The following is a 13,067-nucleotide window of genomic DNA, read 5'->3' as shown; positions in this document are numbered from 1 at the left end:
CCAGCGCACTTTGACCTCAATCGTGCGTGCCCGGAATAACTTTCCAAGAGGTCACCCATCCTAAGATTGCTCCATACAAAGCACGCTTAACTGAGGTGTTCTTAGCAAATAGGCTCCATGAAAAAAAGATGTACTTTGTTGATATGAGTAGTTTATCAATACTTTTTCAAGCTAAATCTGGGGTATTACACTCACCCCCACTTAGGAATACAACATCCTCGTTGGACCGTAGTTTCAAGATCTTTTCCCCCGCTAGGTGCACTGAATACACAATTAGCCACGGTCGCAGGGTTGCTTTGATACCATTTGTAACACCCCGGCCCCTCGGACCGCTGGTGATTACTCATGGAGATTGTAGACTAGCCCCACAAACCAACACAAGTCTTTCCAACGCACTTTGGCCTCACTCGTGCGCGCCTGGAAAAACTTCCCAGGAGATGTCTAGGGCTGCACACGGTCCGATCTGGTCTGGTTTGACAGAAAAATCAGACCAGACCAGAAATTCCGGTCTGAAATTTTTCAGACCAGACCAGACCAGTCAAGAGACCAGACCGGACCAGACCAGACCGTTCTAGAACGGTCTGGTCTGGTCTGGTCTACGGTTTTTTATTATTTTTGTGTACATTTCAGATGTTGTGCCTGTACATTCAAACAAGTAATACAACATTCAACTATTTAAACAAAATTAACATTCAACATATCCAAATCATATATATATAATTTTGATGGAAGCATATAAAACACTTATTACACTATTTTACAAACAACCTAAGAATACCCACAAATATTTAACCTTATTTCACTATTTCATATAATGCTCATTGATCTTCAGTCTTCACCTTCTTGCATATCAAACATTACATGATACATCTCACAATTAATCACATTATTACATCAAAATTACAACACTTAATCAATATATGATAAGTCAAGATTCATAAACCAATAATCATCAAAACAGAAGATATCCAGTAATCATCAAAACAAAAGAATAGAAGATATCCAGTAATTCATAAACCACTTCAAAAACTGATTCCAGTAATCATCAAATGGAGGATGAAACAAAAACCCTAAAAATCAAAAACTGATAAAAAAAACCCTAAAAATCAAAAAAATCAACCAATATACTTACATTACGAGATTCTACACTTGATTCCGTGGTGAATGGTGAGATTGGAGAATGAAGATTGGAGGAGGAGCGTCGAAGCCTCGAAGAACCACAGAAGCAGAGGCGTCTTTGAAGGAGGTCGTTTGTCGATTGGCGTCTGGCGTCTGTCGACTGTCGATGGGTTAAAGCTTGAACAGTTGAAGGAAGCGAGGCGAGGCGACTGTCGACTTCAGAGACTCAGAGTTGAAGGCAGGAGGCGAGGAATGGGAGGAGAATGGGAGAGGAGAATGGGCAGGAGGCGAAGGAAATGTTTGTTTATTGAGAAATGTTTGCCCTAATCCCTAATATTAGAGACTTAGAGTTTATTACGGTTTATTGGTCCGGTTTGGTCTACAAATTTAAAAACCGGGACCGGACCGTAAACCGTTTTAAAAAAAAAAAAAAAAAACGGACCAGACCATTCAGACCGTAGACCAGACCAAATACTTAAATTACGGTTTGGTCCGGTTTGGTTTACGGTTTAGACCAAACCCTGTTCAGCCCTAGAGATGTCACCCATCGTAAGATTGAAATGGTATCTTAATTACTCAAAAGTATGGAACAGAAAAAGAATATGGTAAAAGTATACAGGGATGTCAATTAATTATAAGTTCGTACTTAAATTATTATTTTGTAAATGTAGCGTATAATTTCCGTATTTTGAGCTTGATAAAAAGTTATGCTCGGCATTAAGCGTTGACCGATTTAATCGGATGTCATCGGTATCATGGATGGTAGCATTTCGCAGGATTTAGTTCGGGTTCCGATCTAGGCCGCAACAATTACTGTTTATCGAGAACTTTGTTGCTTTTTGTGTCTTTATTGATGACTTGATGATGATGATGTATTTTTTTCATTTTGAGAAAACAATATTTCTTATAGATATAATATTTTACTTTTGTTTTAAACAGTTTCAGTTTTTATGATATAAAGTTTTTAACAGTTCGACATTTTGAGACATCCGCAATATTTTTCTATTAAACATTATTATTATATGTTAATTATGTATCGAAATTTCCGCTCCTGTTACATGTGGTATCAGAGCTAAAGTTACTCGAATCGCAGAACTTCGGTTCCATGTAAAAGAATGTTCTCGATAGCCGACATTTTCAAAAAAAAAAAGAAAAGATGTTTTTTTTTTCAAATAACTTTTATTCAATTTTTTTATTTTGTGCTTGTGTGACCATGTGTTGATTACATGTTATAGTTATGTTTATGTGATTGATATTGATCACATGTTTATTTGAGATGACGAAAAATTATAATATTCCCTTCCCCACTCAGGAGTCTAGGATTTGACAGTTGAAATAACAGTTAACGTGAATGAAGAGTTTGAAGGCAAAGTTATTTCTGATAATTTTCTCGTAGATGACTTTCTATCTAAACAACGAATGAGATCACGTAAGCTCCTATCAAATTCATGAGCTTCAAAATAATGCTTGTGAATTATTGAGGCGTCATCCCATATTATTAGCTTGGTTCTTTTAAGGAGTTTTGTCAACTAATTATTTGGTTCTATATCTCTACACATAAAATCTTCATTAACATAAAGGGTATCCCAAATTGTGAATATGTAGTTCTTATTTTAGGAAGTAACAACATTGCTATGCCACTTGAAGCAATAAGAAAGACAATTTCACCCATCGATCTTAGACATGCACATAAGATCTTCCACATAAATATATTTCTCGTCTCACCTTGTCTATGTAGCAAAAAACACCTCACTTACCTTTTTCAATTGTTCTATTAATATTATTATATATTATGGTTTGCTGTACAGTCATCAACAGGAGTAGGTTATGAAGTTTAGCTTCCAATGATTCTTTATCGTAATTGAGCTCTTTCATGATTAGCTTATTTTGACCATCTTTGACTATCATATCACTCGGGAACATTTCATGACATGCTCATCATTGAACTACCATAATTATGTAGTATTTCTTCAAGATTATAAAGATAATAGTTCTTTAATTAATCATCTGTGAGATTTAGATATGTATTAAAAAAAAGAAATTGAGAGTTAGTATTATTTTCATTACCTAAAAGAAATTAAGAGTAAATTATTACTTGATGGAAAAAATAAAGGAAATTTTTTTGAGTTTTACTTTTCGTTATAAAATAGATGTTAAAATATTAGCATGTATTTTCTCTATCCCTATGAGTTTGTCAATATTTTTATTTTATGGGATCTCTTTTACTTTGCTATATATAGTTTTATTTTGGTAATATCCTCACTGCTTTTTAATGTCCCCACTAATTTTTAATTGTGATTTTCAAATGTATCAATGTCATGGGGCGACCGGAATAATGGTGAAAAAGTAATAGAGACATCTACTAAACAGTAAATCTCTTGTGAGACGACAACATACCTGTGACTACTCACAAGCCTAAATCATTTAGTAAATCTATCTATTAAATTTTATTTGAAAATGATTTAGTTTTATTTTTAAAGTTATCTTTTGGAATTGTCATTTTAAAGATTAAAATTGGCATTTTAGACATTGGAATTTGCTTTTTAAGTGTTAAAATTGACAACTTTAAATCTTAAATCATTAGTGAAGGAAAATTAAGACTTAGAATAGGTACTTTGTGAAGAATTCAATAAAATAATATATTTGTTATCTAAAAGATTCAATTTTTTTTAATGTTTACTCAATTTTTGTGAGAACTTCTTTAAGGAACAAAGGAAATAATAATATATTCGGGTTTTTTTAAAAAGGAGAAAATCCACGTGGTAACCTTAAGGTATTGGATTTTCCACGTGGTAACTAAAGTTTTTTTTTTTAAATTCATGCAGTAATCCTGAGGTTTATCGAATTAAACCTCCATGACCTTTTTAACCAAAAAAACGTTAGGAAACCATATATTAGTCGCGGTTGCCATGTTTCTAAGATTCAAACATCGAAAATCATTCCAAGGATTACATTTTCCCTAATTTTATAAACCTAATTCCCCAATTTCTCTAATTTCTAATCCCTAATTCCCTAATCCTAATCCCTCAATTTCTCAAAGTGTGATAACAAATTTCTCAAACTCTAAATTAAAGTTACTTATCTTTATTACTTGCTAAAACAAACGAATTATTGGGTAAACCAAACAAAATTGACCCAAAACTTTTGAAATTAATCTACCAATAGCTGAATTCTTGAAATTTGTTGCTAAACTTTGAGAATTGGAGAATTAGGATTAGGAAACTAGAGGTTGAGAAATTAGAGAAATTGATGAATTGAAATTAGAAAATTAGGAAAAATATGATCTTTGGGAGAATTTTTGATGTTTAAATCTCAGAAATATGAAAATCCATACTAATAGACGTTTTCCAAATGTTTTTGAGGTAAAAAGGTCACAAAGATTTAGTTAAATAAACCTTAAAGTTACCACATAAATTTTAAAAAGACTTATTACCACGTAGAAAATCCAATATTACTATGTGGAATTTCAAAAAAAAAAAAAAAAAACCCGGTTCGTATCAACAATATACCTTGGGTCGTTTTAAATTTTTTCTTGTGAAGTCTCTCTATTCTCTTCTGTAATTTCCTTATCTTCTCTCACGAAAGCGAAAATGTCAGATGCACAATGGAGGTACACCGACTCTAGGCAACAGCCCGCTGCGCCACTTGTCGGGAAACGTCCCCGCTCTGATTATGGTATACTTTTTTTTCGTATCTCTCCTTCTTTTGTTCTTGGTTAAACTAGGGTTTTTTCTGTAACAAAGAAATGGAAGATTAGTTAGATGCTTGAAAATATTTTCTTTCTTTTTTATTTATTTAATTATATAGTTAGATGCTTTAAGGATTGTAGTTTGCTGTTAGGATCCTTAATTTTCTTTTTTCTCTACTTTTTAGGGTTTTAGTTAACATTTGATTAATTCAATTTGTTTAGTAAAAGTAGGTGCATTTATATATTTATGTTCGGTATTAGTCTCGATAGTTATATATTCTCGAAGTTTAATGTTGAATGGTGATTATGTTTATGAGGTTCAAATGATGTTTGATGGGTTTTCCTGAATTCCTGTTTACAATTTTACTAATCTGTCCAGAACTCGTTGTGATGGATTTAACGGGTAATTGTGTAATGGTGTCTGCATTTGCTTGCAGATTGTACAACTTATGTTTTTTTTCAAGAGAAATACTTTCTCAAGGGGTAGGTTATGAGTTTGGAACGAGGAAATTGTTATCTTTTTAGGACTTATGAAGTATATATTTTCAGGATAATTTTAGATCTCTTTTCTTAAAGAACAACATTATCTTGGAAAGGGAGAGGATTTTTGTAGGACATGGTGTTTGACAATTGGCTGCTCATCGTAAATTAGAGAAAAATGAGTTAACAAGTCAAAAGCAATGAAAAAAGCTACTCATTAGTTTTTTGATTTTGGCATAAAAGCCAATGTCTACATGAATCTCATATACCTAATAATTTTGACCAATCAACAAGACAAGCCAAAAGGCTAACTAACAAGTCGACAAAAAAGTCATTTACTAAACAAGGCCGATATCTATAAGCAAGCAACTTGTGTGGAACCCAATGTTTGATAGGGCGCTATTTGCTCTAGTCCTTGTGTTACCTTTGTTGCCAAACTGGTTAAAATATTGATTTTTAAAAGTTTGTATGTCAGTTAACTCTTTTTAATCTTGGTAAAACACTAAATCATTGGTGTCTTCATATACAATTCCTTGTTTCTTTAGTCCTTAATGACTTACATAGTAAACTTATATAGACAAACCAGGTTTCTACATGCAAGGTAATTAGACTATTGATATAATACCCTTACTGCTTTCACATCTTGCTATGAAAAAATGATAGTTCACATTTTCTGCTAAAGAATTAAATTGTTTGTTCTGTTGAAAGCATCATTAAGCCTTCTATTTACAAACTCCAATTGAGGGTTTGGTGGCTGGGTGCGTGATGGACTGGAGTAGGGTCTAGTGAATATTTATGAGACTTTTCTCTATTTTGTCTTCAACAATCATTATTTTTCTTTCTCCCTTAAATAGAAGAAAATTAGTAAACAAACTTTGTGCGTACGTATGACTCTAAATTTATGTTTGATCAGGGTTCAGCTACAATATCTCTACTGCCATTCATACGTCTTTAGAAAGTAGATGCAATTTAAACTAATGGTATACTCATAAAATGGTAACTGTTTGAACAGTGTGACATTATCGTTACCAGGTCACTATTAGTTGTACCTTTCATGTTTTATTCTTACGGGTCCTGTTATGTGTTCAGTTTTGCCTATAATGTCATTGACACATTATGCTCTTGTCTTCACATTGTTTCTCCAAATTCTTTTTTTATTTATTGCTACTCCATTTTTTCTCTTAAGACTGGCACAACTTCAACTTTTAACTTGATTGCAAAATAATGGTTTTTAAAATATCTTTTTAAAAAAGTTGGAAGTAAAAGTATATTGGATACATTTTAAGTAATATCAGAATTCATAAAATTACTTGTTTATTATAGTGATTTAGATAAGTCAAATGTCAAAGTTGAAGCTGTAGACTTATTTGTGCATTAAAAACAGCTAAAGGGGTAATATGTGCTGCATAATTTGCTGAATTCTTGGTTTGATGTTGTAGACATACCATCTGGGCATGATATGATAGGTTATTATCCTCAGGAAGATAACAGGCTTACTCAGCATGCAGTAAGAGATACTGAAGCTATAAATCAATCTTATGATCATTATCTACAGAGTGGGGTAAAATCTTAGCTTTAATAATCTTTTTCTGGCCTTTACTTTATTTGTGATTGGATATGTCTGATGTGAATACAAAGTTCAATTATTTCAGCAAGCATATCCAGGGGCAGATTTAAGTAGATTACCTGGTTCTGGAGTGTCTGGTCATGTTGTTCATGATCCTCGCATGGGTAGTGATCCACGCATTTCTGGTGACCCGCGTATTGTAAGCGATCCTCGTATGGCAAATTTTGGGATAATGGATCCTGGGCTGTCAGCTAAAGGACAGGGTTCTAATCTTGTATCTGGAAGGTCGGAGGTTCCTCTTCCGCCTGATGCCAGTAGTACTCTCTTTGTTGAGGGATTGCCTGCAAACTGTACAAGCAGGGAAGTGGCCCGTATCCTTGTGTTGATAGTTTTTACTTTGGAAAACTATTTTTAATTTCATATATTCTATTATCGTTGAGCCCCCTCCCCCCCCCCCCCCCCCCCCCACAATAAAGGATCTGGGACTGTTTGTTTCCTTTACTTCTTTTGGCAGACATCTTTCGTCCCTTCGTAGGCTACAAGGAAGTCAGGCTTGTAACCAAGGAAGCAAGACATGTATGTTGAATTTTGTTTACTCCACTAATTTTATATCACGTTTTTCATGGATATGGACTTACGTATAATGTTAATGTGCAGTCTGGGTCAGATCTATTTGTGCTGTGTTTTGTTGACTTTTTAAGCCCTGCCCATGCTGCAACAGCTCTGGATGCTTTGCAAGGTGAGTTAGTTGAGGTTTTTCTTTTGTTTGTATCAACTTTGTACATCTATGTAATCTCATTTGATCTTAGTGATCCATTACATGCTTGTTTTATTTTTGTCAAAACTACTGTGGAGGTGCAAATTAGGAGCTTGATTTCTAGGAATGAAGGTTTTGGACTTCTCTTTTCTAGAACTGTTGCCTTGACATGTGTTGAATATATGATCCAATCTTTACTATTCAAATGAGCTTAGAAGAAATGGTGTGACACTAATTGTGTTCTAATTCTTCAGTTCTACATGAGGTCAATGATTGGTTTGAGAGCTTTGTTTTGTTTGTTACTAGAAAATATTTTTTCTATTGTTCCATATCCGATAAGGGCCAAGGGAGATTCTGACCTTGTTATCTATGTGCACGGGTAACATACGACGTTGTTTATGAGAATATAGAACTTAATGTCTCTGTTAAATGTTAACTTTTTCTTCTTATCTTTGGAGGCTTTTCAATATTACAATTGGGATTAAGCAAGGGATCCTTTGGGTTGTCTGTATCGTTTTCTTGTACTAATCCTGCTTTTGAACTTGTGATGATTGAATTGTAAATGCAAGTATATTAGACTTTTTTAGAGTCTGACACGAGTCAAGTTTTTTTTTTTACTAATATTTATTTAATAAAGTTGATGGAATTGAGGAACTTTTCATGCAGACCATAAGCTAGAATAGCATAATTGCATGGGTTTGCAATTCATTTTGCTTTTCCCAATGTTGTTAGGAGTATAAATTGAGATTTGCCCCTATTCTTTTACCCTGATATTTCGTTGCACCATGTGTCACTTTGAAGGGTGAACTCATAGGGATAGTGGTTTGATAACATATATGAAGATATCTGCTAGGATTTTATTGGATGGGCCTTTGGCTGATTTGAAGGGTTGAGGGCTGGGCAAAAAGTGCTGCATTTTGATATTTATGCCTCCAATAAAACATGTTTAAAATTTGTTCGGTTGTACCAAATTCTTGGAATTGTATTAGTTGAGCTATGCTTCACCTCTTTCTTGTCTGGTTCTGCGCATCAGATACCTCGGAAATGAGTTCTGCCTTCATTATTGAAAATGGAATTTAATTGTTAAACACCAGGTAGTATATAGAAGATTGGATTTCTTTGCCTACTTATAGTAATAGTCCCTGCTTTTAATAATGTAGAGTTTTGCGTAAAGTTACCTTCCTTTTCAAGATTTAGAAATTTTCTAACTCATACTAGTTTCTACAACTATGGTGGTTTCATTTCCCTGTCATCAAGATATTTTGGTCTTGAAGTCCAGATAGTTATCACACAAGATATTTCTTTTATAGATTAATAATCTTATTGTTGCAACGCACCACCAAGGAACTGCTCCGTGCAGAATTGTAAAACGCTATTGTTGTAGAGAGTGAAATAGACTGTTCTGTGTGTGCCACTGGTCTTCAGATGTGGTTTGACCTTGCTGATGGATACTTTTCATCGTCACCTTTTTTTAAATTACAGTTTGGATTAACGTGGTCCATAAAGCTTGGATGGCCAGCCACATGAATTTAGAAAGCCTTGACATCTGAGCCTTGTTGCTAGGCTTGTTTAGTTCTTTACCCTAGTTTGATTACCACTTTTGTTTGCCCTGCTACTCTTTCTGTTTCAAAGGGGAGCTGGCATCTCTTTTCTTTTTGAGTTGCGGACATTAGGTTTAACTGTTTCCTCTCCTGTATGTCTGGCCTTGTAAGCTGACCCTCGAATTCTGGCTGTTACGTTTCAAGAACATATAATAGTGTTCTAGTTTGAATGTATGTAAGTTATGGTACATTATAGTTCGTAACGTTACGTGGAACGACATTTGGTTCGGAACGGGGAACGGGTTCTGAAACATGGAATGGAACCTAGATTGACTTGGGGACAATTGGATACGAGATACATTATGTATAAAATATTTAATTGAAAACAAAATTAAATTAAAATGATTGTTATGCTTTAAGAAATTATTTTCAAGTGGAATTTTTTTAGATTTCAAGTTTTCATTCGTTTTTTTACCTTTTATCTTTAATTCATAACTGAAGGCCAAAATACTTTCAAAAAAGGTCTTAAAAACCGGAACGTCACCTTTAGCGATTTGGGTCGCGTTTCATGGTGATTGGGGACAAACGTTCCCGGATCGTGGAACGTGGCTACGTTCCACGTTCTATGTAACTATGGTTCGTAATGACCCCAAAATACATATAAACCTCTACCATAGTCTATTTTGCGGCGTGAGTAAAGCTCGATTTTGCAGGTTATAAGTTCGATGAGAACGACCGAGAATCTCCTTATTTAAGGCTCCAGTTTGCGCGTTATCCTGCCAGGTCAGGTGGTGGACTTCGTAGAAAACGTTGAACGATGGGATTTTGCAGGTGATAAACGTCATTGTTCATTTGCTGAGGCTTAGGCATTAATCGCTCTATAGGCTATAACTGAAACAGAAACAAATATTCACTCTAAATTATCGAAGAACGTTTTTATGTAGGAATCTGCTTGAAATGGGAGGTTTGTAATAATGCGGTTGATACTATGTTCTTGCAGTTGGAGAAAATGCGCACATTTCATACCGAGTCCGTTTTAGGACCAATATGTGGGATTTTGGGTGTATAACATGGGGCGTTGAGTTTGTACCTTTTTATATACGCCTGGGTGCATATGAGTTTGTACCCTTTTATTAGCAACTTTAAATACTAGATTGTATTCGCTTTTAGATACTTAATAACTTTTATGTATTCGACTGAGTACATTTGACAATGCTACTTGGTCTTGAAGATGGTTTTGGATTCTATAGACATTCCTGCTTTTGGGGTAGTCTGTCAGGAATTAGTCTATTGGCCTGGTGTTTGGGAGGGTTGGGGGTTTGGGGATGGATTTCTGTCGTAGAGTTTTGCGCGTGATCTTTCAATCTTCTAAGAATTTCATTAAGGCACAATAAGTATCTTGTTGCGTTACTTGTTGATAAAAGTCCTTCACCTACAAATTTTTTGTTTTATTTAGATTTCGGATTTAATTCTACATAAACTTTTCTAAAATGATCTGTGTAATCAAGTATATCAGAAACTAGTCTTTGGAATTTAATATAATCTTAAACTTGAGATCAGGAGACTTTGTGCATGAATAGAAAGGGAGCATGGGATGACGAGATTACCTCGCATATTCTTCCCTGCTCTGCTGCGGCCTCTAGTGAGTCGCGATTTGTTACTATGTTACAGTTTTCCTTGTTTTTATGGGGTTTTTGCATCTCTCATCTGCTCTTGTAACTTGCTACTGTATTTTGTTCTGTACCTCAATATTATTCTTTGTGCTTTTGGATTTCATATAAATTTGTTTAGTTGAATTATGTTTTGGATGGCATTTTCATATGCATATCAGCATATGGTGGCGAGATTGCGTTAGCTTCATTTGGTTTCATCGTATGGTGCATTTCTGTTGATGTTAATGAAATTTCACGGTATTTACGTTGATATCTAGAACCATTTGTTTACAAGCATCATTGTTACTTTGCTTCCATCGAATAATCAAATAGTTTTGGAGTCTCGACCTTAAGGCAATTTCAACGTTTCAACTTTCTTGCAATGAGTCATTATTGTTTGATTTAGATCTGTTGTTTCTGTTATGAGAAATTACCACCTATGTTCCTTTGAGTTTGCACCATAAGACTCAAGTATGTGGGCTTTTGGAGTCTTATGGTGCAAACTCAAGAGACAGACGTAGTATTTGATATTGATTCAAAGATTTAAAGAAGTGTTAACATCAGACTATATGGGAAGTGAATGATTTCAACACCTTTATATTTTCCCTGATCCTAGATTGGGGCATGAAAAGCTTTTTGGAGATCATTGTTACTTTTGAAGTAGTCACTCACTCGGACACTTGCTCAATCATAATAACTGAAATTTGGCCCTCTATATATAATACTCCCCCTAATCCTTCTTAATTAGCACCATCTTCTTTAGTATGTTCTGATTTTGCAACATTTTTCTTTTTTGGCAATATATTTTCTCTCTATCTTATTCATTCTTTACACAGTTTTTCGTTTTACTGATTTCACCCAAAAAGCAAGTGTTTATTTATTACCATTTGTGGAGCAGTGTGCTATACATGTGGGCACTCAAGTTACAGTATTGACTTTCATAATGATATTTTGTACACTTCTATTTATAATAATTTAAATGAAAATATGAAAGTGTCAATGTGTTGTAATAGTGTGAAAGATGCGAGGTTGAAAGTGTGTTAATTGTAGGCAGCACCCCTAAGAAATCCTATTATTATTGTGATGATGTTTAGTTTAATAATTATAGTTAATTGTACCCTAAGATATCTTGTTGACTTTTAAACAGTTGTATTAACAAAAATTGTACTGAAAATATTTGTGTTGAACTGACTAAGTTATGTAATGGTTAAACTCAAAGAGAGTAACTTTGTTGATTTAGAGATGTTTATGCTGATAAAAAACCTGAGAAGTAATATTTTTTTTATAGTAATAAAGCATTATAAAATAAAAATATTTAGTAGAATCAAAGCAAGTCATGCAACAAGAGATTGAGCGAAGCAAAGATATTTTGCGTGCATGCGATAAGGTGAAGATTTTTGAAGGCTTTATAGATTCAACCATAGAGAATGAAGAAGGCATGCAATTAAGCGAAGACAAAGAAGTTTCGGCTATTCTTGTGAGAGATTTTTTCTCAAAGAGACGACCTCAAAACATGAAGCTTACATTCTTATTTCTTCTTTAAGTTGTATTTATTGGGTTATTTAGCCTATTTATGTAATATGTCTGTTGGAGAGATCGTCTCTCACAATGATTTGTGAAGAAGTTTTAAAGGATTTTATAGGTCACCGAGCATAACTATCTTGTTAAAGGAAAAAAAAATCAAATATAAATGTCGAATCAAGGAACAAAAGGATAGAAATTAATTGATTGTTTGAGAATGTAAATTTAATAATATTAATGTAACTTATTTGAATCATAACGGGTGTGTGTTTTTGTAATTGTTGTGTACTCTAATTTTTTAGTCTTAAAGTACGTACGTATCTTCATTTTTGGAAATTTTGTATATTTCCTTTACTGTTGGATCGCAAGTTTAGCTGGCTTTATTCTTCAAATGGTTTCTTACATATGTTGAGCTAAAAACAAGAAAGTTGGTGTTAACATAAGCAAACAGAGTAGAAACAATGCAAAACATGATGAATTGATTTTAAGTGTTTGGAAAGAGGAACTAACCTTCTTTGAAAGGTCTTCACGTAGTTGGTAAATCACTCATATCTGCATGATAATTTGAAGTTTGTTTAGGGAATGCTTGGTAATAGTTGAGTAAAGTGCAAGGAAAACTATGAAGCAAAGAATATCTGACATCAAATTACTACATAATATAAGTAGATTGATATAGCAAGTTGTGTAAGTACGTAATAAATATGGATTCAGTAAAAACGAGATGGCAAGTAAATTTTTAAAA

At 33.9% G+C, this 13,067-nt stretch overlaps 1 protein-coding gene across 2 annotated transcripts; it reads left to right on the top strand.

Moving 5' to 3' along the window:
• The first annotated feature begins 4,652 nt into the window (after nucleotides 1-4,652).
• LOC130825419 (RNA-binding protein 1-like) lies at nucleotides 4,653-10,442 on the top strand. Of its 2 annotated transcripts, XM_057690637.1 has the most exons (7): nucleotides 4,653-4,794; nucleotides 6,727-6,848; nucleotides 6,940-7,225; nucleotides 7,369-7,430; nucleotides 7,512-7,593; nucleotides 9,866-9,983; nucleotides 10,097-10,442. In XM_057690637.1, exons 1-6 carry the CDS (start codon nucleotides 4,710-4,712, stop codon nucleotides 9,964-9,966), a joined length of 738 nt encoding a protein of 245 aa, XP_057546620.1. In that variant the 5' UTR covers nucleotides 4,653-4,709; the 3' UTR covers nucleotides 9,967-9,983; nucleotides 10,097-10,442. The 2 variants fall into 2 exon arrangements, with proteins under 2 accessions (XP_057546620.1, XP_057546619.1); XM_057690636.1 differs by having other exon boundaries at nucleotides 9,866-10,442.
• The last annotated feature ends 2,625 nt before the right edge of the window (nucleotides 10,443-13,067 follow it).

Source organism: Amaranthus tricolor, chromosome 10, assembly GCF_026212465.1.
Source record: "Amaranthus tricolor cultivar Red isolate AtriRed21 chromosome 10, ASM2621246v1, whole genome shotgun sequence".
NCBI classification, from domain to species: Eukaryota; Viridiplantae; Streptophyta; class Magnoliopsida; order Caryophyllales; family Amaranthaceae; genus Amaranthus; species Amaranthus tricolor.
This window is presented reverse-complemented; position numbering and strand designations above follow the sequence as displayed.

What these genes read in the sequence shown, in the direction of transcription:
- LOC130825419 (XM_057690637.1), top strand. Translation starts at nt 4,710, where the DNA reads ATGTCAGATGCACAATGGAGGTACACCGACTCTAGGCAACAGCCCGCT. An exon ending in ACGTCCCCGCTCTGATTATG is followed by an intron (nt 4,795 to 6,726) that starts GTATACTTTTTT and finishes TTGATGTTGTAG; the next exon opens with ACATACCATCTGGGCATGAT. An exon ending in TAACCAAGGAAGCAAGACAT is followed by an intron (nt 7,431 to 7,511) that starts GTATGTTGAATT and finishes GTTAATGTGCAG; the next exon opens with TCTGGGTCAGATCTATTTGT.